This window comes from Chelonia mydas, chromosome 16, assembly GCF_015237465.2.
Source record: "Chelonia mydas isolate rCheMyd1 chromosome 16, rCheMyd1.pri.v2, whole genome shotgun sequence".
NCBI classification, from domain to species: Eukaryota; Metazoa; Chordata; order Testudines; family Cheloniidae; genus Chelonia; species Chelonia mydas.
The window spans coordinates 23,489,723-23,513,976 of NC_057857.1; the positions used below are offsets into that span (position 1 = coordinate 23,489,723).

The 24,254-nt window shown below is 40.2% G+C and overlaps 1 protein-coding gene across 5 annotated transcripts in view; it reads left to right on the plus strand.

Annotated features, from left to right (window-relative positions):
- GAPVD1 (GTPase activating protein and VPS9 domains 1) overlaps positions 1-24,254 on the plus strand; it is a 60,410-nt gene that overhangs the window by 13,751 nt on the left and 22,405 nt on the right. For 2 of the 5 annotated variants that reach the window (XM_007060943.4, XM_007060944.4), the window contains exons 2-6: positions 8,995-9,210; positions 11,121-11,964; positions 18,944-19,030; positions 20,155-20,289; positions 20,420-20,609. In XM_007060943.4, the coding sequence (XP_007061005.2) occupies positions 8,995-9,210; positions 11,121-11,964; positions 18,944-19,030; positions 20,155-20,289; positions 20,420-20,609 (1,472 nt within the window). Of the gene's footprint in view, positions 1-5,070; positions 5,221-8,994; positions 9,211-11,120; positions 11,965-18,943; positions 19,031-20,154; positions 20,290-20,419; positions 22,050-24,254 lie in introns of those variants that run through there. The other 3 variants (XM_037880103.2, XR_006286113.1, XM_027823351.3) reach the window with 3 other exon arrangements.

Sequence of the window (24,254 nt, forward strand, 5' to 3'; positions counted from 1 at the left end):
CCAGCAAGACGTCCTATGGAGAACGCAAACACCCAGGGGAATGCTGTCTGGGATGCCTCTTGTTTGTGTTTTGAATCTTATGCCTGAAGATGTTGCCCATGGGACGGTGGGGGCGGGCAGGTGTTGGGATGCAGACATTGTGATCACTGGGGTATTTTGTGTGGCTGATTGAAGTTTAACATTCCGTATGTGCATTGTAAAAGCCTATGAGTTTTCAGCTTTATTTAAAGGATTTTCTGTGTTAAAATCAATGATTTCTCATAATGGATGCATTGTAAACTGTTTTATTAGGAAATAACAATAAAAACAGTTTTAATGAAACCAATGGAAAAATATCTTTGTATTTGGAAATACGTTTGTTTAATCTTCTTAAGTGACTAGATACACACAAACTTTTAATTACTGCAATGGGGCAAACAAAACTCGAAGTGCAATAGTAAGGACATTTCAAATACAACAATTTGGAGTGTTGGAGAGGGGTGCATAAAGTTAAAGACAAGTATACATCTTGTTGCTGGTGGTTCTTGTCCGCATGGATTCTGGGATTGAGTGTCGTGGCTTAAAATTCTCATGGGCATTGTAAGACTCAAAAGAGCTGGACACAAGTGTAGTGTCTACAGCAGTGGTTCTCAACCTATTTTCTCCCCTTCCGGTTAGCCAGCCTACTGGAAGTAAATAGAGGCCCAGTCCTTGATGGTCTGGCTGCTGCAGGCATTGTGGTTGTGGGAGGAGGAGATGGAAAGAGTCACTTATTCATATCCCGGACAAGTCATGGTAGCTTTTTTTTCTTTTTTTTTTTTAAAGTATGTATGTGTGGCTTTATCTCTCTGAGCTTCCTCCAAAGAATGGGAAGTGATCTGCATGTATAAAAGGTAGTGGGTACATTTGGCTTTGTCTATCATATCTACTTTCAAGCTGTTTAGGGTGGGGTGGTTGGAGCTATGTTGTAGGTTTGTTTTTGTAGTGTGTGTGCTGGAGATGCTTCTGTGGCATTGGAGATGTAAAGGGGAGAGTTTATGGAAGGTGAGCTGGATAGTAATCTCCTTTGGGCTGTCCTCATTCTCGATGTTACATGGAGGCAGGTGACTAGGGGGAGAGAATGATCTTATTCAAAGAGACAAAGGGTAGACTAGTGAGAGATGCTCAGAAGTTATTCACCAGGACACTTCCCCGAGAAGTGCTGCAGGAGTGGAAGGAGCTTGTAGTCTACAAGGGTTGGGAGCATGGACATGAGGCTATTCCCTATAATATGCAAAACAAAATCAAGGTATTTCTCAGTCTTAAGTTCTGCTATATCTCCCTTGCAGACATGGAGAGAGTGCAGAGAAAAATAGAAGGGATCCTACAATAATTGTCAGCTACAATGCATCTTACAGGGCATTTGTACCTCAGCGGGGAGCGATATTGTTTGTGCCTTGACTGGGCAGGCAGTGTGTACTTATACCTCATGTAAATTAACCACATTTCTTTTCCTATAAGCACTGTCTCAATAAACTGAATTTTGCACAAATGAATGCCTTCATTATTCAAATCTGCTGCAGCGGAGGGGGTTGAGAACACATTGTAATTCCGCCATGCTGGCAGGCACCATTTTGAAGCAATAGAAGGAGGTCGGGGGGAGGGAGGCAGAGGCTCTTAGCTAACATCTGCCAACAATAATAATGAGTAATAAATTGTAAAGATAGGTACTTACGTGCTGAAGTTCCCACCAGGAGGTCTGACTTCCATCCTTGCCTGAGATTTTGGGGGGGATTCAGTCTCATCCATCACAGGGCAGAAATCATGGTCCATTGGGGCAGGGCAGGACTGGGGCTGGCGTTCCAGCTGGCTGTGTCGGGTTTCTGAGTCCCAAAAGGATCCCAGCTCTCAGGGGACAGTTCATCTTCTGATTTGTCGAGCTGGTCATCATTGCTGTGGGGGACAGCGTGGGCAGCAGGCTCCAGATAGTGCAGTGGTTCTCAAGTCTGGTCCACCGCTTGTTCAGGGAAAGTCCCTGGCACGCCAGGCCGGGTTGTTTACCTGCCGCATCTGCAGGTTCGGCCCATCGCGGCTCCCGCTGGCCGTGGTTCGCCTCTTCAGGCCAATGGGGGCTGCGGGAAGGGCGGCCAGCACATCCCTCGGCCCACGCTGCTTCCTGCAGCCCCCATTGGCCTGGAGCAGCGAACTGTGGCAAGTGGGAGCCTCAATTGGCCAAACCTGCGGCCGCGGCAGGTAAACAAACCGGCCCGGTGTGCCAGGGGCTTTCCATGAGCAGGCGGTGGACCAGACTTGAGAACCACTGAGAGAGTGCCTTGGTTGGGTTGTACTATAGTTAAGCAGAATCTTGTCCAGTTAATAAAAAAAAAAAAAATGGACAGATCACATTCCCCTACCAGATTGTGTCCTTTTATCCCTTGTGTCAACATACTTTCTTGTGAGCTGCTAAGTCTTTATCCGGCACTGGTTGGCATCTTGTGGATATCTGCTTTGCAGTGTCCATGAAAAGGTCCTTATGTCCATAGCTGGCCACAAAAGTTTCCTGAACTTATGCTTCACTCCAGATGGTGAGGAAGTCCAAAGTGTCAGCACAGCTGCATGCGGCATGTTGTGGGGCTTTTGGAGGGCTATTGTGGTTGTATCACCAGTATAATGGTACAATAGGATCCAAGAGCAAATGGGCAACATCTTGCTCTGCACCATCTTTTCAAGGGGAGAAGGGTCACCCTGGAAACTTGGTATCAGGAAAGGGAGGGCACACATGTAAATGGATAGGTCAGTAATGGTCGACCTGCAAAGCATTGTGAGGTAGCCTTTAAAAGCATGCAAAAAGTGGTGCACAGCAATTGTGAGCGCATAAAACACCAAACAAAATCCATTTAAAGTAGTCCTAGTCCACTATGCAAGAGGGTTCCAGTGTTCCTGATAAATGCAGAGTTAGGGCTCAGTGATGGGTTGTGTCATTTGTATGCAAGCATTTTCAAACCAGATTAACTAGATTGGATCCGGTTTAAAACTCCAGTGTTAGGCAAGCCCTCTGAGAAGGCAGTAGCTATTATCTGAAAGACTTTTATTGGCTGATCTTGTTGGCCTGGTTTTTACTGGGAAAAGAAATGTGTTAATGTAAGTGAGCTAACTTGAGGTGAAAACTAAATGAAGATAAAATGGTTTACATATATATAAATAAATAATATTTTTACACAGATTAGCAGGTCAAGTTAAAAGACTAACTTCACCTGCTGTGTGTAAAATCTACAAAATGCCTTATCTTCATTAGGATTTTACCTCAAGTTAGCTAGCTCAAGGCAATGCCTCTTGATTTTCCCATACAAGGAAGATAAGACAAATGAATTTAAAGCTACTTCCCAGCATTGTTCATGAATTTGGGATGATTGTAAGGAGAAACAAGTTTTTCCCTTCCAGGTTTGCTGATCAGGTTTTTGGAACTTGTAGGTTAGTGAATGAGGGTGTGGGGAGAAGTGAGGCATGGTCTGAGTCTGAAGTATGGTAAACTGCGCTCTGCTACTGACTCATCCTTGTAGTACTGGGCAAACAACTTTACCTCTCTCTGTTTTTTCCAGTCTATAAAATTATAATTCTTTACTATCCAATCTCCTCTCAAGTAATTTTATTTGATGTTTGTGACATTCCTTGAAGATAAAAAGTCCTATATAAGTGTTAAGTATTAAAATCTCTTTTGAATTCAAATTTTAGTTATAGTCTGAAAACTGACTTTAAAAATGATTGCGTTCTTCTTGCTTGTTCTGTTTATAAGTAATTTTTTTTTAAACTGTCAGCCCTGAAAACTCAGTTTAGGAGTTGAAAGTCAAGCTGAGTTCTTTCAGGCACATGCATCATAATAAGTATTGAAGATTCTTAAGGCTATATTCTGCCTGGGTTTTACCTATAGAACTCCATTGTCTTCAAATGGTACTGTACATCAGGTGTAACTTAGGTCAGAAGTTGATCTTGAAATTGGAATTTAGTTTAATAAGTCTGATATATGAGCCAGAATAAAATTCAACTTTTTCTCCCATTGCTGTACTTGCTCTGAAGAGCTAACAGGAGTTGAAAAAATGACTCCCTACGTGACTTCATATTAAGTGATAATATGGACACCACCTGGAAAGAAAAAGAGGGCAATCTAGAGAAATATTATGTAGAATAGTAGAAAAAGAAGCCTGTGAATATGGCACTCAGAAGCCTGACTGACCAGCACAAGACAAAAATAAATAGTGGAAACTGATAGAAATCCTATGCACCTGAGGTGCAGGAGGATAAAGAAAGGAGGAGATAAAGTTTCCTGTTTTCTGAAGAATCCACCTCACTCCTTCTCTCCACCCCCCCTCCTCCAACCAAAGAAATAAGTTGATATGACCAGTTACATATTGATTAACTTGCAGTCCTGGCTTTCAAGCTATGGACAAATGACTTTTGTAAATGCTTTCTTTTCCTGCCTCATAACTAAACTAGTGGGATTGAAAATATGCTGTCTGTCTTTTTTGGAAAGTTTGTTTGAAAGCTCTTGCACTTGAAAGCATTCTGGGTCCAAATTCTGCATTCCTGTGTGCCATGCAACTCCAGAGTGAATAATTGGAATTTGGCCTTAAGTCCAAAATATTATTTGTTTCCTATATTTTTGCTGTTTCAAAATCAAATCAAGTTGGCACTGAATTTGTCCAGGTATGTTTCCAGAGAAAATGTGGTTAAATATGTCAGTCTGAACTCCAGCTCACCTTGTGCTTGAGTTAATTAAAATGCTGTTGTCACTTTGAACTCCAAGTAGGTCCTCTGTTCTATATCAAGGGATCCCAGGAATTTAGGACTGTCAGAAGATTTTTTTTTTATTGTATGCAAATTCTCAGAGTTGCCTTAATGTTGTTTAACTCTTTTGAAATCCTGACTCACCTTTCTAAAGCTAGTTAAAGGATATTTCTTGCTTTTTTTCAGTACAGTTTTGTGAAGGAAAGATGAGTGCACTGATCTTTTAGCTTTTTAGAGATCTATCATAGGCAGTCTTTTCTTCATAAATAACTTTCTGGTTATACTTTCTCATTTCCTCCACAGTTGAAAGTAATGTTGTGACTAGCAAACAAAAGGGACGTGTGAAGAGAGAGCTGGCTTTCTTCTTAGCAGAGCTGAATTTGCATTATTGCCTCCAACTACTAAATCTAACTGCAGGGATTTTATCATATAAAAAAAATCTCATGTTTTAGTCACAAAAATAAAACTCCTATTCAAAAGGTGAGCAAATGAAGTCCTTAGAATAATGAATAGCTTTCCAAATAACATAGCAAAAATGTTTAGTTTCATAAAAAAACATTTTAAAAGTGTTTTGATCTACTCCAGGTTCCAAATAGTATGTCTTTACATAATTGAAAATGTAGGATAAAGAGATCCATTTGAAAGTTGCAGTCTTTAATATTGAGTAAAGGCATACTAGCCCCATTTTTAAATTATACCAACTATTAATGGGCGGTGAAAAGCATTGATTAGTCTTCCTGTATTTCAGTTTTCATTGTGAAAGAGGTTGCCTTTGCAAAGTAAAACTTCTCCCTAATAACAATTTATAAAATCTAATGAAAATGTTCCTTACTTTTTTCTGTATACACACGCACTTGCTGTACAGTCCCATTTTGAACAAAAAAACCTTTTGTAGTGCATGTCCAAGAAAAAAAACAAGCTCAACAAGAGATTGTTTTCACTATTAAAAACAAAGACTTCGTGAAACCCTATGCAAGTACTTGAGATGTAATTTTATTTTAAGGATCTGAAACTCATCAGATGCAGGTTAATTATAAAATGTCATCTATAATAGGGGAACTTTGCAAAACTAGGAACTTGTCTCCCCTCAAAACGTACACCGTGCATTGTCTCTCATCCAGAATGAGTTAAAATGAATTAATAATTCTACGCCATGGTGGGTACTGGGTACTGTAGAGATGAGGTCCATAAAAGTACCTAGGCAGCTCCTTAACTCATCCTGATGTGCTTCTATATATCAACATTTGTATGTTATAGCTAGCTTGTTTTAGATCCGTGTGCTTGGATTCCTTGCGAAAACGGAGGAATACAATGACGTATGTCACTATATACATCATTTTTTCTGGTCACCTGAAAGTTGCTTTAACATAGATATTTATAATCTGTTTCTTGATTTTTATTGTAAGAATAATTTGTTGCGTGACATCATTTGTTAGAAACCTTATGCTGCTGGCACAGTTCTGTCACATCAGTAGCACTTCTCCATTCATTTAATGAGCCAGTCACCTTTAAAACTTTTTGTAAAGGTACTTTGTATTCTTCTTGGAGTCCTTTTGGTTTAATGTGTCAGAGGGGTAGCCGTGTTAATCTGTATCCACAAAAACAATGAGGAGTCCAGTGGCACCTTAAAGACTAACAAATTTATAAACTTTTGTGGGTAAAAAACCCCACTTCATATGCAACTGAAGAAGTGGGGTTTTTTACCTATGAAAACTGATGCCCAAATAAATCTTAGTCTTTAAGGTGCCTCCGGACTCCTTGTTGTTCTTTTGGTTTAATATCACCTTCAAGTAGAGCAAGCATCTCAGCATGAACTACAGCCTTTGGATTGATTTTTGTTAAGGATACTCTGAGTCTCCTTTGCAAGCTTAGAAAATGCTTTGTAAGTTGAGGTGTTCGGACATTAGATGTTTAAACCTTTCTATATAAAAAGATGATATGACAGCTCTTTATGGTTTATCTTCAGTTGGATTATAGGGTTTTGTTTGTCAAGTCGAACCATAGAGGAGCTTGGGTAAGTAGTTGTTGGTGACCCATGCTCTTGAACCATCAGGGTTTCTTCAAAAATTCTGTGCCCAGTGAAGGAAGCTAATAAATATTATTTGGAAAGGATCCTGTGGCTTAGTGCCTGGCGTGGCCGGGAAGATCTTTAAAAGAGTACGAAGAGGAGAGTGATATGCCTGCAAATCATAAATCATACTCTAGTTCCCTGAGTGTGGGAGCAAGTAGCATTGTGAGATCAGGCTTCACTGAAGGTGCTAGAGCTGATAAGGAACAGACAAGCATTCCATTTATTATTGTATTTAAGTACCCATCACCATAGTATTTGGATGCTCTAACATATACAGGGTGGTGGAGCTGGTCATAATTCTTCCTACCAAACTAACACTCAAGAAGGGCTACTTCTGATGGTGAGGATATGAGTGGTCAGCTAAGGTAATTTTCTTTGTATGAAATCAGGTGAGGTTAATGGCTGTTCCATTTTCTTCTCTGTAATTATGCTTACACAAATTATATTGTCTTTGTTAACATGGTTTTCACAAATGATTCCTCAACATCTTAATTTAAATAAATAGAGGAAAAAAGGAAATTTCTTTTGAATAACTTGACTGTTTTATAATATGTCAACGGCAGTATGCCTTATCTATCTAGACTTTTAAATTGGGTAGTTAGCACGTTAGCTAACAGGTGCAAAGATCACACCTTTAAATCCTAAACTAGACAAGTTGCATCTGATTAATATTGCAATATCTGATTATATTATCATATAGTTACATATTTGGCAAACACTTCTTACTAGCCTTCATTAAATTTCTAACTTAATGAAAGGTTTTAAATACTATGATACTTTTTTGGTTTATTTAGTCATTAAGAAGCAAATAAGGTATTTACAAAGTACAACTTAGCTGCTGTTGTACTGTAATGGACTGTGCAGATTTCTTTTCCAACTTGAGGTTTCTTCAGTTTGTTTTGTCATTTAGAGAATTTCTGGATCATGGCCCGCAAGTACATTCCTATGAGTTGGGACGTTCAAGAAGACATTGTTGAACGAGTTCTACTATTGAGTAGCAATGTATTCTATGCATGTTTCCAGCATTTGGCTTATGTATGGGTGGTGCTAGTTATGAGTATCTTTAGCAGAAAAGGCAAATTGAATAATGTAGAAGACCGAATCTCTTTATTTCACATAGAAGCAGGAATTTCTGTCAGTCAAGGGGCTACTAGACCCAAACACTTATTTTAAACTGCAGCATAGCTTAGCATGTGTTCTGATTCATCTTACTCTCACGTACTGCTTTGCTCACTGAGCACTGACTTGGCCATATAATATGTCAAAATGGGACTCCTTTTCCCCTTCTACCTCACTGATTCTGAGTGTCGTTATGCTGGCCTCCACAATTAGAAATTAGAAGGGTAATCCTGAGGGTGTTCTCTTTTCTCCTCCTGCACCCCAGTGTGGCACTTTGGGGAGAGCTTTACTGTTATTAGTGAAAACAGAGTAATGTTTAAGTTAGCAGAGCTGAGGGCAGCTTTAATTTATATGGAACTGGCCAATATGATGTCACTGAACCCTGCAAGTGCATGTGAGAAATTTTGAAGATCCCATTATCCATGTGAAGTGTTTTACAGTAAGGAAGGATGGTCTAATAACTAGGGCTGTCGCCTGGGGTTTGGGAGGCTGGGGCTAGATTTAACATTTTTATTAAAGCTAATGTTAAAAAAAATATATATATAATACATAGTTTGAGAAAAAAGTGTCTGTACATCTGGGTATAGTGCTTAGATTATCCACAAATACAAAGTTTTGCTTTTAAAGTCATATGATACATAGAGTACATAATCAGCAATAACCCAAATTTAAGCGGATCGATTTAACAATACAGTTTAGATATTAGAATCCAAATACTCGGGTACATCACTCATGAAAAATTGTACCGAGATTTGGTAGTGGAAAGCAAAATATATCAATGAGTGGAGATTCTCCCTCAGTAATTGAGAATTAGGTTGGTTGTCCATTTAGAAATTACAGTCCATGAGGAAAGTAGGGATCCATGAGCAAAATAGGGATCAAAGATAGGTGGTAGGTACTGTAGTTACAGTAAGTCATAAACTTACAATTATTACTTGGTTCTTAAATTTTATCAGGAATTTTTTGATAACTTTTCAGTATCCAAATTCTTTTTGCCTGTTGGAGTTTTAAAAAATAGAAGCTATATATAATGTGAAATTCTTCATGTATTTTCCCTTTTGCAGTGAGTACTGTGTAGTCCTCTCACCCTCAAAGATGGTGAAGCTGGATATTCACACTCTGGCTCATCACCTCAAGCAAGAACGACTTTATGTAAACTCAGAAAAGCAACTTATTCAGAGATTAAATGCAGATGTATTGAAGACAGCTGAGAAACTGTACCACACAGCCTGGATTTCCAAGCAGCAAAGGATTAACTTGGACAGACTTATCATAACAAGGTGATAAATGCTTTGGGGGAAATTGAACTCCTAAACTCTGTGAATTAAAAGAATTCCATGATTCTTTTCATACTGTATATTGAGCACAACAAGTGATTCTAATTACAAAATTTTAATGGCTATAAAGCCATTCTAAAAAATTATTCTAAAACAGGAAGTCTGAGTTGTCTCAGATTTGCTCTGAAATAGTTCACTCTCTACTCTTTTGGGGGGGGGGGGGCTTTTGTGTGTGCGTGCGTATGTTGCATCTCTTCTGATTTGTAGTTCATAGCAAGAAATGAGGTTTTTATTATTAAACACTTGAATTTGTTATTGTAATGAAGCTTATACATTGAGGAATATTCAAAAAAAATTTTTTTTTGTGAAACTTACAATAAAGATTGTAGATGTTAACTGCTACGTTTTTTTAAAGGAAGAATTCTTGCAGTGTATTTTTTACTCTGTTGTCTAGAGTAGCGTTTTTCAAAATTCAGGTAGCAACCCAGTACTGGGTCATGGCATGTCAGGCACTGGGATGCTCTGGTCAGCACCTCTGACCAGGACATTAAAAGTCCAGTCATTGGTGCTATCCAGCTAAGACAGGCTAGTGCCTACCTGTTCTGACACCATGCTGCACCCTGGAAGCGGCCAGCAGCAGGTCTGGCTTCTAGGCAGGGGAGCCACAGGGCTCCGCGTGTTGCCCCCACCCCGAGCACTGGCTCCACACTCCCATTGGCCAGTGCCAGGCCAATGCTGGCTGCTTCAGGTGCAGCGCGGTTCGTGGTGCCAGGGCAGGCGGGAAGCCTGCCTCTGCACCCTGCGCCCCAGCCCTGAGCCCCCCCAAACTTGGAACCCTTTCCTGCACCCCAAATCCCTCATCCCCGGCCCTACCCCAGAGCCTGCACCCCCAGCCCAGAGCCCCCTCTCCCACCCCAATTCCCAGCCCCTTGGGTCGCGGGCATCAACAATTTTCCTCAAGTGAGTCCCCAGAAAAAAAGTTTGAAAAACACTGGTCTAGAGCTCCTGCTAATGGATTCAGAATGCTGTTTCATTTAGATTTAATTATTTGTCTATTAAAAATTAGGGTTGTCGATTAATCGCAGTTACCACATGCAATTAACTCAAAACAAATTAACGTGTTGTTTTTTTTAAATGAACATTAATCTTATACCTCTGGAGATGGGATGCAGCTGGGAGGGAGGCACCGCCTGCGCCAGGGAGCAGGAGGCCGACAGGGAGAAGCAATTTGGGAGAGCTGGTTAAACACCCTCCGGGGTGTGGGGGCAGGAGAGAAGAGCCTGGCCTTAGGGATGTGCGAAGGAGGCCACCACCCAGGGCGCTGTGCTGTAGGGGGAAGTGGGGAAGCTTCTACATGCCTCTGGGGCAGGGATACCTGTGCTTCACTGCTGCCCCTGGCCAACCTGCTCTGGACCGCGGAGCCTGCCTCCTGTCTGCTGCGCAAAGTGGGGGTGAGGGACTGATGTCGGGGTGTCCCCCTGCTCCTTTCCGGGTACCCAGTCACCGCTGAGGTGCGGGATCGGGGTGCCTGTCTGCCGCTGCCTCAGGTGTGAGTGCTGCCAACAGCAGCTGCTACTGGCTGAAAAAAGCGTTCAGGCACCTGAGTGCTCTGCTTAAAGAGACAGCACTCCCCCAGCGCACGCGCACACGCAAATACTTGTTATAAAAAACAATACAAAGTGAGCACCGTACGCTTGGTAATCTGTATTGTAATTTAAATCAGTATATTTGAAAATGTAGAAAACATCCAAAAATATTTAAATAAATGGTATTCTGTTATTATTTAACAGCATGATTAAAACTATGATTAATTGGGACTACTTTTTATCTCATGATTAATCACAATTAATTTTTTAATGGTTTGATAGCCCTGTTACAAATAATTAAATTATTTAACTGTTTTTTCTCTGAAGTGCTGAAGCTTCTCCTGCTGAATGCTGCCAGCATGCCAAAGTCTTGGAGGACACACAGTTTGTTGATGGGTACAAGCAGTTGGGATTTCAAGAGACTGCTTATGGAGAATTCCTCAACAGATTGAGAGAGAACCCTAGGCTTATTGCTTCCTCTCTGGTTGCTGGAGAGAAACTCAGCCAGGACAACACACAAAGTGTCATTCACACGGTCTTTACCTCCATCTATGGCAATTGCATCATGCAGGAAGATGAGAGTTACCTCCTTCAAGTTTTGCGTTACTTGATAGAATTTGAACTGAAGGAAAGTGACAATCCCAGACGGCTTTTGAGGAGAGGTACCTGTGCATTCAGCATTTTATTCAAACTTTTTTCTGAGGGACTCTTTTCTGCAAAACTCTTCCTTACTGCAACATTGCATGAGCCAATCATGCAGCTGCTGGTGGAAGATGAAGATCACCTAGAAACAGATGCAAACAAATTGATCGAGAGGTTCTCTCCCGCGCAACAGGAAAAACTCTTTGGGGAGAAAGGCACAGAAAGGTTCAGACAAAAAGTCCAAGAAATGGTGGATTCCAATGAGGCTAAGTTAGTGGCTTTGGTGAACAAATTCATTGGTTATCTCAAGCAGAACACATACTGCTTTCCACATAGCTTGCGATGGATTTTATCACAAATGTACAAAACACTCTCCTGTGTAGACTGGCTGGAGGTTGGGGAGGTGCGAGCAATGTGCACGGATCTTCTGCTTGCATGTTTCATTTGTCCTGCAGTTGTCAACCCAGAACAGTATGGAATAATTTCCGATGCCCCAATAAATGAGGTGGCAAGATTTAATCTGATGCAGGTATGACTTCCTTTTTTTTGTTACTCTAAACAAATGGGACCAGATAAGAATGGCCGTACTGGGTCAGATCAATGGTCCATCTAGCCCAGTTTTTTGTCCTCCAACAGTGTCCAATGACAGAAGCTTCAGAGGGAATGAACAGGGCAATTCTGAATGATGCATCCTGCCATCCAGTTCCAGCTTCTAGCAGTTGGAGGTTTAGGGACACCAGGAGCATATTGTTGTGTCCCTGACCATCTTGGCTAATAGCCATTGATGGATCTCTCCTCCAGGAATTTATCTGATTCTTTTTTAAGCTGCCCACCAGACTATCAATTGCCGGGCAGTTCAGTTGTCCCTCCCCCCACTGCCCTGTGCTGCTCCTGCCCTCTGCCTTGGAGCTGCTCCTGCTTGCTGTGCAGGGGCGGGAGCTAATGTCAAGGTGTCCCCCTCCCCCTGCTCCTGCCCCCCATCTCCACAGAGCAGGGAGGACATGACAGGGCACAGGATGGAGGGAGCCTGCTGGCAGCAGCTGCTGTCTCAACTTGCTGATCTACTTAAAAAGGCAATGTACTTAGAGTGGGGTCAGCATACTTAAAGGGGCAACGCGCATGTCTCACACACACACACGGTGTATGTATGTCTCGCGCGTGCACACGCACACGGTGTGTGTGTGTGTCTCTCTCTCTGCCATGCTGTTTCTCCTCCCTCCTTTTGTGCTGCCTTGTACAGTGTGAGGCTACGTTAATAGCAATGTGTTAACTCTTACGGGCTCAGCCGAGTGCTAGTTCATCATTTAGCAGTAAGGCATTCACTGGGAAATGTCCCACCCTCTTCTACCCTCTGACTCCTCCACCACCTCAACCAAGCAAAATTTCCCTGGAACCAACCCCCCCATTTACATTAATTCTTAATAGGGAAATTGGATTTGCTTAACATTGTTTTGCTTAAAGTAGCATTTTTCAGGAACATAACTACAACGTTAAGCGGGGAGTTACTGTACTTTTACCTTCAGAGCATCCCATGGCAGTGAGTCCCATACGTTGACTGTGTGTTGTGTGAAGAAGTTTTGTTTGTTTTTAAACCTGCTGCCTATTAATTTCCTTTCATAATTTTATAGACCTCTACCATATTCCCCCTTGGTTGGTTGTTTTCTAAACTGAACTGTCTCTCCTTATATATGGAAGGCGTTGGGAAAGCTTATGCTCAAATAAATTGGTTAGTCTCTAACGTGCCACAAGTACTCCTTTCCAGTCATTTTGGTTGCCCTGCTCACTACTTTTCACAATTCTAGTATCTTTTTTGAGATGGGGCAACTAGAACTAAACCTGGTATTCAAGGTTTGGGCATACCATGGATTTTCTGTCTTCTGTTCCCTAACATTGTTAGTTGTTTGTTCGTTTGTTTTTTACTGGCACTGCGTGCTGAGTGGAAGTTTTCAGAGAACTATCCATGATGACTCCAAGATCTCTTTCTTGAGTGGTAACAGCTAATTTAGACCCCATCATTTTAATGTATAGTTGGGATTATTTTTTCCTGTGTGCATTACTTTTCACTTAGCAACATCGAGTTTCATCTGCTATTTTGTGGCCTAGGCACCCAGTTTTGTGAGATCCCTTTGTAACGCTTCACAATCGGCTTTGGACTTAACTATCTTGAGTAATTGTATATCATCTGCAAATTTTGCAACCCCATGATTCACCCCCTTTTCCACAGCATAGGTCCCAGTACAGATCCCTGGGGGACCCCACTATTTACTTCGTACTATTGTGGAAACTGACTGTTTTTTTCATACCTTTTGTTTCTTATCTTTTAATGACTTACTGATCCATGAGAGAACCATTCCCTCTTATCCCATAACTGCTTAATTTGCTTTAGAGCTTTTGGTGAGGGATATTATCAAAGGCTTTCTCAAAGTCCAGGTATGCTTGGATCGCCCTTGTGCACATGCTTATTGACCCCCCTCCAGGAATTCTAATAGATAGATGAGGCATGATTTCCCTTTACAAAAGCATATTGTGTTCATCCATGTGTCTGATTCTGTACTTTACTATAGTTCCAAGCAGTTTGCCTGGTGCTGAAGTTAGGCTTATTGGCCTGTAATTGCCAGGATTGCCTCTGGAGGTTTTTTAAAAATTGATGTTACGTTAGCTGTCCTCCAGTCATCTGGTACAGGGGCTGGTTGTAAGCAATGGGTTATGTACAACAGTTAGTAGTTCTGCAATTTCATATTGGACTTCCTTCAGAACGCTGATAAAATTAATAGTAATAAGTCACCAGGACCAGATGGTATTCATCTGTTTGTTCCAGCCTCCTCTGTTGACACCTGAATTTGGGACAGTTCCTCAGATTTGTTACCTGAAAAGAGTGGCTTGTGTGGGGGGTCTCCCTCGTATCCTTTGCAGTGAAGACAATGCAAATAATTCATTAGCTTTGCTGCAACAGCCTTGTCTTCCTGGAGTGCTCTTTTAGCACTTCAGTCATACAGTGGTCCTACTGACAGTTTTATCAGCCTTCCTACTTCTGATGCACTTAACTTTTTTTGTTGCCAGTTTTTGTGTCTTGAGTTAATTGCTCTTCATATTCTTTCGTGGCCTGCTTTATAATTGACTTGCCAGAGTCTATGCTGCTTTCTGTTTTTTAAATAGTCTCCCTGTAGTTTGCCGGCATTTCACCCTTGTGACTGTTCCTTTTAGTTTCTATTTAACTTCCTCATTATTGTACAGTTCCCCTTTTTGAAGTTAAATGCGACTGTGGTGGGTTTCTTTGCCATTTTTCCCTCTACACGGATGTTAAATTTAATTACATTATGGTCTCTATTATTGAGTAGTTCAGCTATATTTAACTGCTGGCCACATCCTATTCTCCAGTTATGACTAGATCAAGACGTGCCTCTCCCCTTGTAGGTGCCAGGACAAGCTATTCCAAGAAGCAGTCATTTATGGTGTTCAGAAATTTTTCTCTCCATCCCTTCCTGAGGTGATATGTACTACGTCAATATGAGAACAATTGAAATCCCCCATTATTATTGTGTCTTCTACCTTTATAGCCTCTTTGTAGCCTCTCCCTGAGCATTTCACGGTCACCATCACCATCCTGATCTGGTGGTTGGTAGTATATTCCTACAGCTATACTCTTATTGTTCAATCATAGAATTTCTATCCAGAGAGATTCTGTGGGGCAGTGTTATTAATTTAAGATTTTTACTTTGACTCTGTGCTTTCTTTCACATACAGTGCCTCATCGGTATGACCTACTGTCATTCCTGTATATTCTGAATCCGGGTATTACCATGTCCCATCAGTTCTCCTCCTTCCACTAAGTTTTTGCAATGCCTATTCTGTCAATATCCTCATTTAATACCTAGCACTCTAGTTCACCCATCTTAGTATTTAGCTGTCTAGCAGTTGTATATAAACACTTGTACATTTTGTATTAAAATGGGGCTCTTCTACATTTGACTGTTCCTTACTAGCTCCTGTCTGTACTTTACCAAATTCTTTCCTATTGTCTTTTCTAGGACATAGAGATCCCCCTTTAATAAATTCATTCCTAAGGGATTTTTCTGCCTGAACTATGTTCTGCTCCACACCTGTCAGCTTTTCCCCAAACCTTAGTTTAAAAAATTCTCTACAGTCCTTTGCAACCTCTCCTCATATTTGAGATCTTCTAAGCATTTATTGGGGCTATTGTTACAGTATTTTTACTGGTTTTACTAGGGATAAGATGATGAATACTGATATAAAATATTTCTTTTATTATGATTCCTGAAGAGGAAAATTTAAAGCTTGAATACCCATTTGTTTTAAAATGTTGAGTTTTAAAAGACATTTATTGGTGTTTTTGATAGCAGCTGTTGAAGTTAAGAAATATATAGCAAACATCTAAATTCTGCTTTAAAAGGCAATACACCTGCTTTTACAAGGGTGACAGCTGTAAAGTATAAATATTTGTAAGTCTGGTCTAACAGCGCTTGTAAATTTTAATATCCTTCCACTTTTGTTAGCATAGTTGTATTTTTTGCTAATCTGCACTAACTGAAATAATAGAATTTTGTACAATTGTAGGACTGGAAGGGACCTCGAGAGGTTTTCTAGCCCAGTCCCCTGTATTCTAGGCAGAACTAAGTCTTATCTAGACTATCCCTGACAGGTGTTTGTCTAACGTGCTCTTAAAAATCTCCAGTGATGGAGATTCCACAACATCCCTAGACAATTTATTTCAATGATTAACTAACCTGACAGTTAGGAAGTTTTCCTAATGTCTAACCTAAACAGCCCTTTCTGCATTTTAAGACCATTGCTTCTTGTCCTATTCGGTCTCTCCTCACAGGTCGTGTTTTCTAGGCCTTTTATCTTTTTTTTTTGTTGCTCTTCTCTGGACTCTCTCTAATTTGTCCACATCTTTCCCAAAATGTGGCACCCAGAACTGGACACACTACTCCAGTTGAAGCTGTATCAGCGCAGAGTAGAGCGGAAGAATTACTTCTCATGTCTTGCTTACAACATTCCTACTAACACATCCCAGAATATTATTTGCGTGCCCTCCCTTTTTGGGGGGGGAGGGGAAGAGTCTTACACTGTTAATTCATATTTAGCTTGTGATCCACTATGACCCCAGATCCCTTTCCACAGTACTCTTTCTTAAGCAGCCATTTCCCATTTTGTTGGGTGCAACTGATAGTTTTTTCCTAAGTGGAGTACTTTGCATTTGTCCTTATTGAACTTCATCTGATTTACTTCAGGCAGTTTCTCTAATTTGTCCGGACCATTTTGAATTTTAATCCTATCCTCCAAAACACTTGCAACCCTTCTCAGCTTGGTATTGTCTGCAGACTTGATAAGTGTACTCTCTATGCCATTATCTAAATCATTGGTGAAGATATTGACCAGAACTAGACCAGAACTGATCCCTGTGGGACCGCACTCGATATGCCCTTCCAGCTTGATTGTGAACCCCTGATAACTACCCTCTGGGAATGGTTTTCCAACCAGTTATGCACCCACCTTATAGTAGCTCCATCTAGGTTGTTTCCCTACTTTGTTTATGAGACAGTCATGCAATACAGTATCAAAAGCCTTACTTAAAGTCAAGATATACCACATCTACTACTACTCCCCCCCCCCCTCCATCCACAAGGTTTGCTACCCTGTCAAAGAAAGCTATTAGGTTGGTTTGACATGATTTGGTCTTGACAAATCCATGCTGACTGTTACTTATCACCTTCTAGGTGTCTGCAAATTGATTGCTTGATTATTTGCTTAATTATGTTTCCGGGTACTGAAGTCAAGCTTACAGGTCTGTAATTCCCCAGGTTGTCTTTATTCCCCTTTTTTAGATTGGCACTATATTTGCCTTTTTCCAGTCCTCTGGAATCTCTCCCGTGTTCCATGACTTTTCGAAGATAATCGCTAATGGCTCAGATATCGCCTCAGTCAGCTCTTTGAGTATTCTAAGTTGTATTTCATTAGGCCTTGGTGACTTGAAGACCTCTAACTTGTCTAAGTCATTTTTAACTTGTTCTTTCCCTATTTTAGCCTATGATCCTACCTGTTCTTCACTGACATTCACTAAGTTAGATGTCCAATTGCTACTAAACTTTTTGGTGAAAACTGAAACAAAGTCATTTAGCACTTCTGCTAAATGTCTGTCTCTTTTGTCCTCTGAATGGATGTACACCATGTTGCTTATTGGGCAACTACTCGCTGTATTAATGCTTTAGAATATGCCTTCAGGTGACAGAATTTATTGTCTTTGTGTAAATGTTTTGGGAACTTAATATTCATTAGTGGTATTACACAGCATCCATTTGACTAAAAAACTACTGCATGTTCCATGTATCTGGGGCAAAACATACCTACATGGGTGCCAAGTGTAACTGGTATACTGACTGACTGAAATTCATTTCAGTAAGTTTCATAGAGCAGAAAGAGTGTGCCTAGCAGAAGGGGGCCTTAATCCTGACTGGGTTCTTTAGATCCTTCTGTAAAACAAGGGATCACTTATATACCTGCTGTATCGTTTTTTGTATGTTCTTATAGGACTTGCAATTTTATAAACCTCTTGGTGACAGGTTAAAAAGTTAAGGAGGGTTATTTTTCAGGAAAAACATGTTAAGCCGTAAAAAGAAAAGGAGTACTTGTGGCACCTTAGAGACTAACCAATTTATTTGAGCATGAGCTTTCGTGAGCTACAGCAAGCGAGCTGTAGCTCACGAAAGCTCATGCTCAAATAAATTGGTTAGTCTCTAAGGTGCCACAAGTCCTCCTTTTCTTTTTGCGAATACAGACTAACACGGCTGTTACTCTGAAACATGTTAAGCCGTGTACAAACTGAGTCAGAGGTTTGTGTTTTTTCCATGCGTGTCTAGAAAAATTTACATGGCCTTTAAAAATCTTCAGATCTAATACCTCTAGGTTCAACCCTCATCCCTTCCATATTTGCTGTGAAGAATCAGAGCCTAATAATCTAGCATAGGCTTAAAAACATACGGAAAATAACTGCTCCACATGCAATATTCAAACAAATGGCTAGGATTTCTTTTACAAATAATGAAATAATTTCAGATAAGGTACAATTATATACATTGTTCAGTGAATGAAAGATGGAATTAAAACAAAGAAGCCTTTGAGTTGGGAGAGGAAAAAAGTACAGTTTTCGTAATAGGAGAAAGTACTCTTCCTGTTTAGATAACTCAAATAGCTTTTAGTGAAACTTTCATAGAATCATAGGACTGGAAGGGACCTCAAGAGGTCATCTAGTCTAGTCCCCTGCACTCTTGATAGGACTGAGTATATTTCCACATAGAACATTTTACTTAGAGCCCAAGAACAAGTCTGAGAAATTTTAGCCCCAAAAGTAACTTTGGGAAAGTTTTTATATGTAAATTAAAATAGTAGTTTAAAATGGAAGCACTTTCTCATTTGATTCCTGTATTACGATCTAACTTGTTCTGTAATGGTTTCTGAAATATTTGCCTGAAGTGTTTTTTCCATTTTAGGTCGGGAGACTTTTGCAGCAGTTGGCAATGACAGGCTCTGAAGAGGGAGATCCGCACATGAAGAGCAACCTTGGCAAATTCGACAAAGTAAGAGTCACAAAACAGTACTTATGTACATATTTGACACTTCGCCTTTCTGTAGCCCCTGTCATCTGAGAATCTCAAAGCACTTCACAAACAAATAAGCTCCACAGCCCTCTTATGAGGTAAGTGAGCAGTACATCTAATTTATGGATAGGTAAACGGAGGTACAGGTTAAGTGACATCTGCATGGTCGCATACAGTTGGGGTCAGAGCTGGGAATAGAACTTGGAGTCATGCTTCCTGACTACTAGACACACAGTACCTTGCTGCTTAAATGAAAACATTAACAAAATGTCAAAATATGGCACTTTCTAAAACAGATACTATGTGATTTTTGTATAATTTTCTCTGCTGAATCTAGCATAAACTACTTTCATTTAAGGGGACACCATGTAGTCAATTTAAAAAAAAAAAAAAAGAAATTGCACACCTGCCCATGGAGTTCCTATCAGTTTTTTGCCTCATTTCCTGTGTCTCCCCTCATCCCCCCCCCCACCCCCCTTTTTTTTTTAAGTAAATTGTTTACTCTCCTTTCTTACTGTATGAAGGATGTACACACAATAGGGAAACTGACTCTACGGAGGAAACAGTGAAACTAACTATACACGATATGCTGTCAAATGCAGAAAGCAAACTAACAAACTTTTTTGCTCATTTCTTTCAATCTCTCTTGCTACTTGTTATGAAACTAGGTAAACATTCAGTCAGGTGTGACTTTTAAATTGACAGTTTCCTTATTTGCCTATCCCTGTGCCCTATAGCTTTGTTTCACTTGTAAGCTATGCTCAGCTGTTTCCTGAGGAAGGAACAATTTAAGTACAAGTTCATTACTGTGAGCTATTTTAAGTCATCAAGTGCCATTGCATAACAACATTTTAAAAACTGTACTTAAATAACGAGGACTTCAGAATCTATTTAAATAAGTGACACTTTCAAATGCAGATATGGAGTGAAGGGATCTCTAAATTTTTTGCATAATTTTGTACTTACTCTTCTTTGGCTAAAATATGTTTGATTTGCTATATATATAAGAAGCAGGAAAACTGATATACCTCTTGTACCTTTGTTCTTCTGTAGCTCTAAAATGTGAAAACATTCACTAAAAAACCTATGTCTTCTCCTTGCAGAGCTGTGTTGCTGCTTTCCTGGATGTTGTTATTAGTGGGCGCGCCGTGGAAACCCCTCCGATGTCCTCAGTTAACCTTCTAGAAGGGTTGACTAGGACTGTGGTTTATATGACATACAGCCAACTTACTAATCTGGTAATATCCTGATTCTTCAATGGGAGTAATATTTTCCTGCACACACTTGCAAGAGAGAGAGAAGTGGGTGTAGTAGGTTAATATGTAGCTTCATGCTCCTTTCTTAATGATACAAACTCTAATTTTGTAGGTTGGTTTTATGCGAAATGTAATGTCAAGTGACCAGCTGAAGGAAGATCGGATGGCTCTGGAAAACTTGTTGGCAAACTTACCCCAGAACAAACCCGGGAAAAGTAGCAGCCTTGAAATGACTCCTTACAATACTCCACAACTCTCCCCTGCAACTACCCCAGCCAACAAAAAAAATCGACTGCCTATAGGTGAGGAAGATTGAGAGAAATTCTTACAGCAAAGGCTTTTTGTTCATAGGCTTTCCTGCGCCCTGTATATGCTGCTTCAGCATTTCTTCAGTCCTCTTGTAGGATATGCTTAAGTTTTCTTCACACCACTTCCACTGTGTGTGTGTTTGTGTGTAGCATAGTTGTCATTGAATCAGACTTTATGTAATGAAAATATCTGTTGGATCGTCTTTCTGGTGTAACCACTCTAGAAGGACTGTACTTTTACCATATTTTTTTTCTAGTGCCTTGTCTAGTCAAGTTTGAAATTTCTCAAACGATGTTTCCACCACTTTACTTGGAAGAATATTCAATAATCTAATAGTTCCAATTCATAGTATAATTTTTCCTTTAATCCTACTTACACCCGACTGAATTTTAGTGTATTCATATAGTAAATGAAGTTGTAGGGTTCCCAGTTTACATGTAATGTAGATTTAATATAATCTAATCAGCATATGGTAGTGAAATGGTGCAGGCAAGTGGATAGGAGAGAATGAAAGGGAAGAGTCAGAGATTGAGTGGTGGTGAGGATAGTGCAGTTGTCAACATTGATACAGAGAGGGTTTGGATATGAGGAGAGAGTAGAAGGAAAGAAGGATGTTCAGGTTTTGCAGTATTTAGAGAAGTGGCAGTCTGTTTGTAATAAAGTGCTGGAGAGACAGGAAGAGATGGGAATCTGGTCAGTTGGGGAGAGGTTAGGCATGGGGAGGTAGATTTAAATCATCACCGTGGAGGTGATGAGAGTGGAGAAGATCACTCGAGTGATGAGAGTGGAGTGGGGAAGAAAGCAAGGGTGCAGACATTTGGCAACATCAGTATGAAAAATGGGAGGAAGGGGGATCCATTGAAGATAATGTTAAAAAAAGTGCTAAGCAGTGTAAGAGGGGAGATTGCCTTGTAATTATGCTGTCTTAAATATGGCTACTGATGTAATGTAGCACATTCTCTTCTGAAGTATAGAATTTCAGGATCTTATACCTTTTCAGCTCAAAAATATCCCATTTCAAAATGTGACACTTTTTCCTCTAGATCCTCAAGTATTGTACTCTGTTCTAGTGTTTACTTATCTGATTGGAATATTGGTATTCAGTAGAAAAAGAACTTGGTATTTATCTGTAACATAGGGCAAAAATATTATACTTAAAATAGTAAATTAAAGGTAGTAATTGCTAAAACCTCATTTTGGTACCTTGAGTTATCTTTACCTCTCTATGCACAACTGCTATTTTAAGTTTACATTAGTGAAGTAACAACTTGTTTGTATTTATTTTACAGTTTAAAATATTTTTGTTGTTCAAAGGCTTGATTTTGTTTCTGTTTAATGCTGTCGAAACCCAGGACAACAGTTGGCAGCCATTACTGCCTGGGATACTTCTACCACCAATCTCACAGCTCACATTAATCTAGTAACCCCATTTGGTGGGTAATGGACTCTTTCCCTTCTTCCTCTATGCAAAACTTTTATTTACTTCATAAAACCATGCTTCTCATGCTTGTTTTTAATTTGCTTTGTGCCAGGCTTCTTCGTTTATTCCATTACAAAGGCCAATTCCTACTTAAATAGCTAGAAAAATGTAGTAACCTAAAAAGCCTCCTCTCCCTTTGATGCATGATAATTGAAGGTAAAAATTTCACTCTCAATTTGCACATTTGGCCTCAGCTCCCATGTTTCAACTGAGGAAATTGACGCCATGCTAGATAAGAAAAGGAACTTCAGATCTTTGACTCTTTTTCTCTAAGGTGTCTAGAATGGGGAGAGGAAGAGAAGATTATATTAAAAGGAGTTACAGAGAACCACAAAATAATCAGGATGGGGTTATGATGTTGCTTTGCCATGTGTTTGTCAGTTCCTGATGATGTAACATTGGGTCTTCAAGTTTGTGATTTTTGTGTGCCTTCCTGCAGTTCTTGCTGGGTGGCTCACCACTGTTCTGAATGACTTGTTTCTGTTACCAGCACTGGCTCTGAATAGGGAAGAACCACCCAAGGCCAGGCTTAGAGTGGCATTTTCCATTTTATTTATACCATCACAAAAATTATAAATTAGCATGCCCAAGAGGTAAAAAGAATGAGGGCTTACCAGCTTTTGCTTGTAAGTATTTGACACGTTCCATCTAGTGTACGCTTGAATCCCCTTTTATATCAGCTTTTGCTGAAAAGGACTTGCTCAGTAAAGTCCAAAACTGTCTTAAATGCCTTAATAAAAGGTTTACTCTACAAAACATTGAAACCCTTCAATAATGCTGCTTTAGAACCTAGTCACACAAGGGGCTGTGTGCCTCTAGCTTCTGTTGACTTTATTGGAAAGTGCTCAGCAACTCATGGGATGCAGGGCCTTCATTCTTTTGTAGTGCTGTACATTTGGCTAGAAAGTTTTATATGTTGGTTTGTTTTTAAGTAAGAATTCAGGTAGCTGCTCTAAACAGCACTGTCTGAATTGCTGCCACTGTGCCTTCCCTTACAATGAGAGGTGTGTGTCTCCTATGAATTCTCTGCCTGTTCTTTCAGGCATTTAGGGTTTGGCACCAGCTAACATATTTTGAGTAACTATCACTGATGTCTGGGTAAAAAGAAAAGGAGTACTTGTGGCACCTTAGAGACTAACAAATTTATTTGAGCATAAGCTTTCATGAGCTACAGCTCACTTCATCGGATTTATTCCGATGTCTGGGTGTAGTCCAGAGAGTTTGCTGGTGAATGCTGAAGGGATACGTTTTATTTATTTGTATGATGTTCCTAACCTCTGTTTGCCAGAAGCTGGGAATGGGTGACAGGGGATGGATCACTTGATAATTCCCTGTTCTGTTCGTTCCCTCTGGGGCACCTGGCACTGGCCACTGTTGGAAGACAGGATACTGGGCTAGATGGACCTTTGGTCTGACCCAGTATGGCTGTTCTTATGTTCTTATTACAGTAGTGCTTTAACAGTTCTTATTAAGGATCTGGGCTTTCAGCACTATACAAACAAATAGTAGCAGATGATGCCCTAAAAAACTTGATTTATAATCTAATCATTATTTCACAGCCTAGTGCATAGCATCAAATAATCATTCTGGTCAGAGGTCTTGGAGATTAGAATTTTAAATGCTGGTTCTTGGATGTTCAAGTTTAAAAAAAAAAAAAAGACTCTCCGCACTTCATCTTTCTCCTTCCTCCCCTCTGCCCCCATATCCACCCTCTACATTGTTTCCGAACAGACCTCTTAGCCATAAGGAGCTTGATGCCCTTCTAGCTGGCAGCCATAGGGTCTTTGAGTTTCCATGCTCGTTGAATTCAACAAGGGCTCAGCCAGAACCCATAAATGGTTCATTGCATAAATGCAAAAAATGGCTTTTCCAGGTGTTGGTTTGTTTGTATTGGTCTCCTGGTGCTTTTTGATGAGCATTTTCCTGTTATTTAATGCAACAGAGATCTCTTATCAATGTAAGGTGCCTTTAGGTCATGAGGCTGTGAGGTTGGAATGACTGCAGTTTTTATGGAATAAAAACGCCACTACTTAAAAGGTATTTTAAACATGGGAACTAAAGTGCCTTTCTGGTGGTGCTCTGTTTTTGCAGTGGTACAGAAGCAGAGGGGAATCTCTCTTGCAAAGGAAAAATGTGTGCAGATAACCTAAAGGGAAAG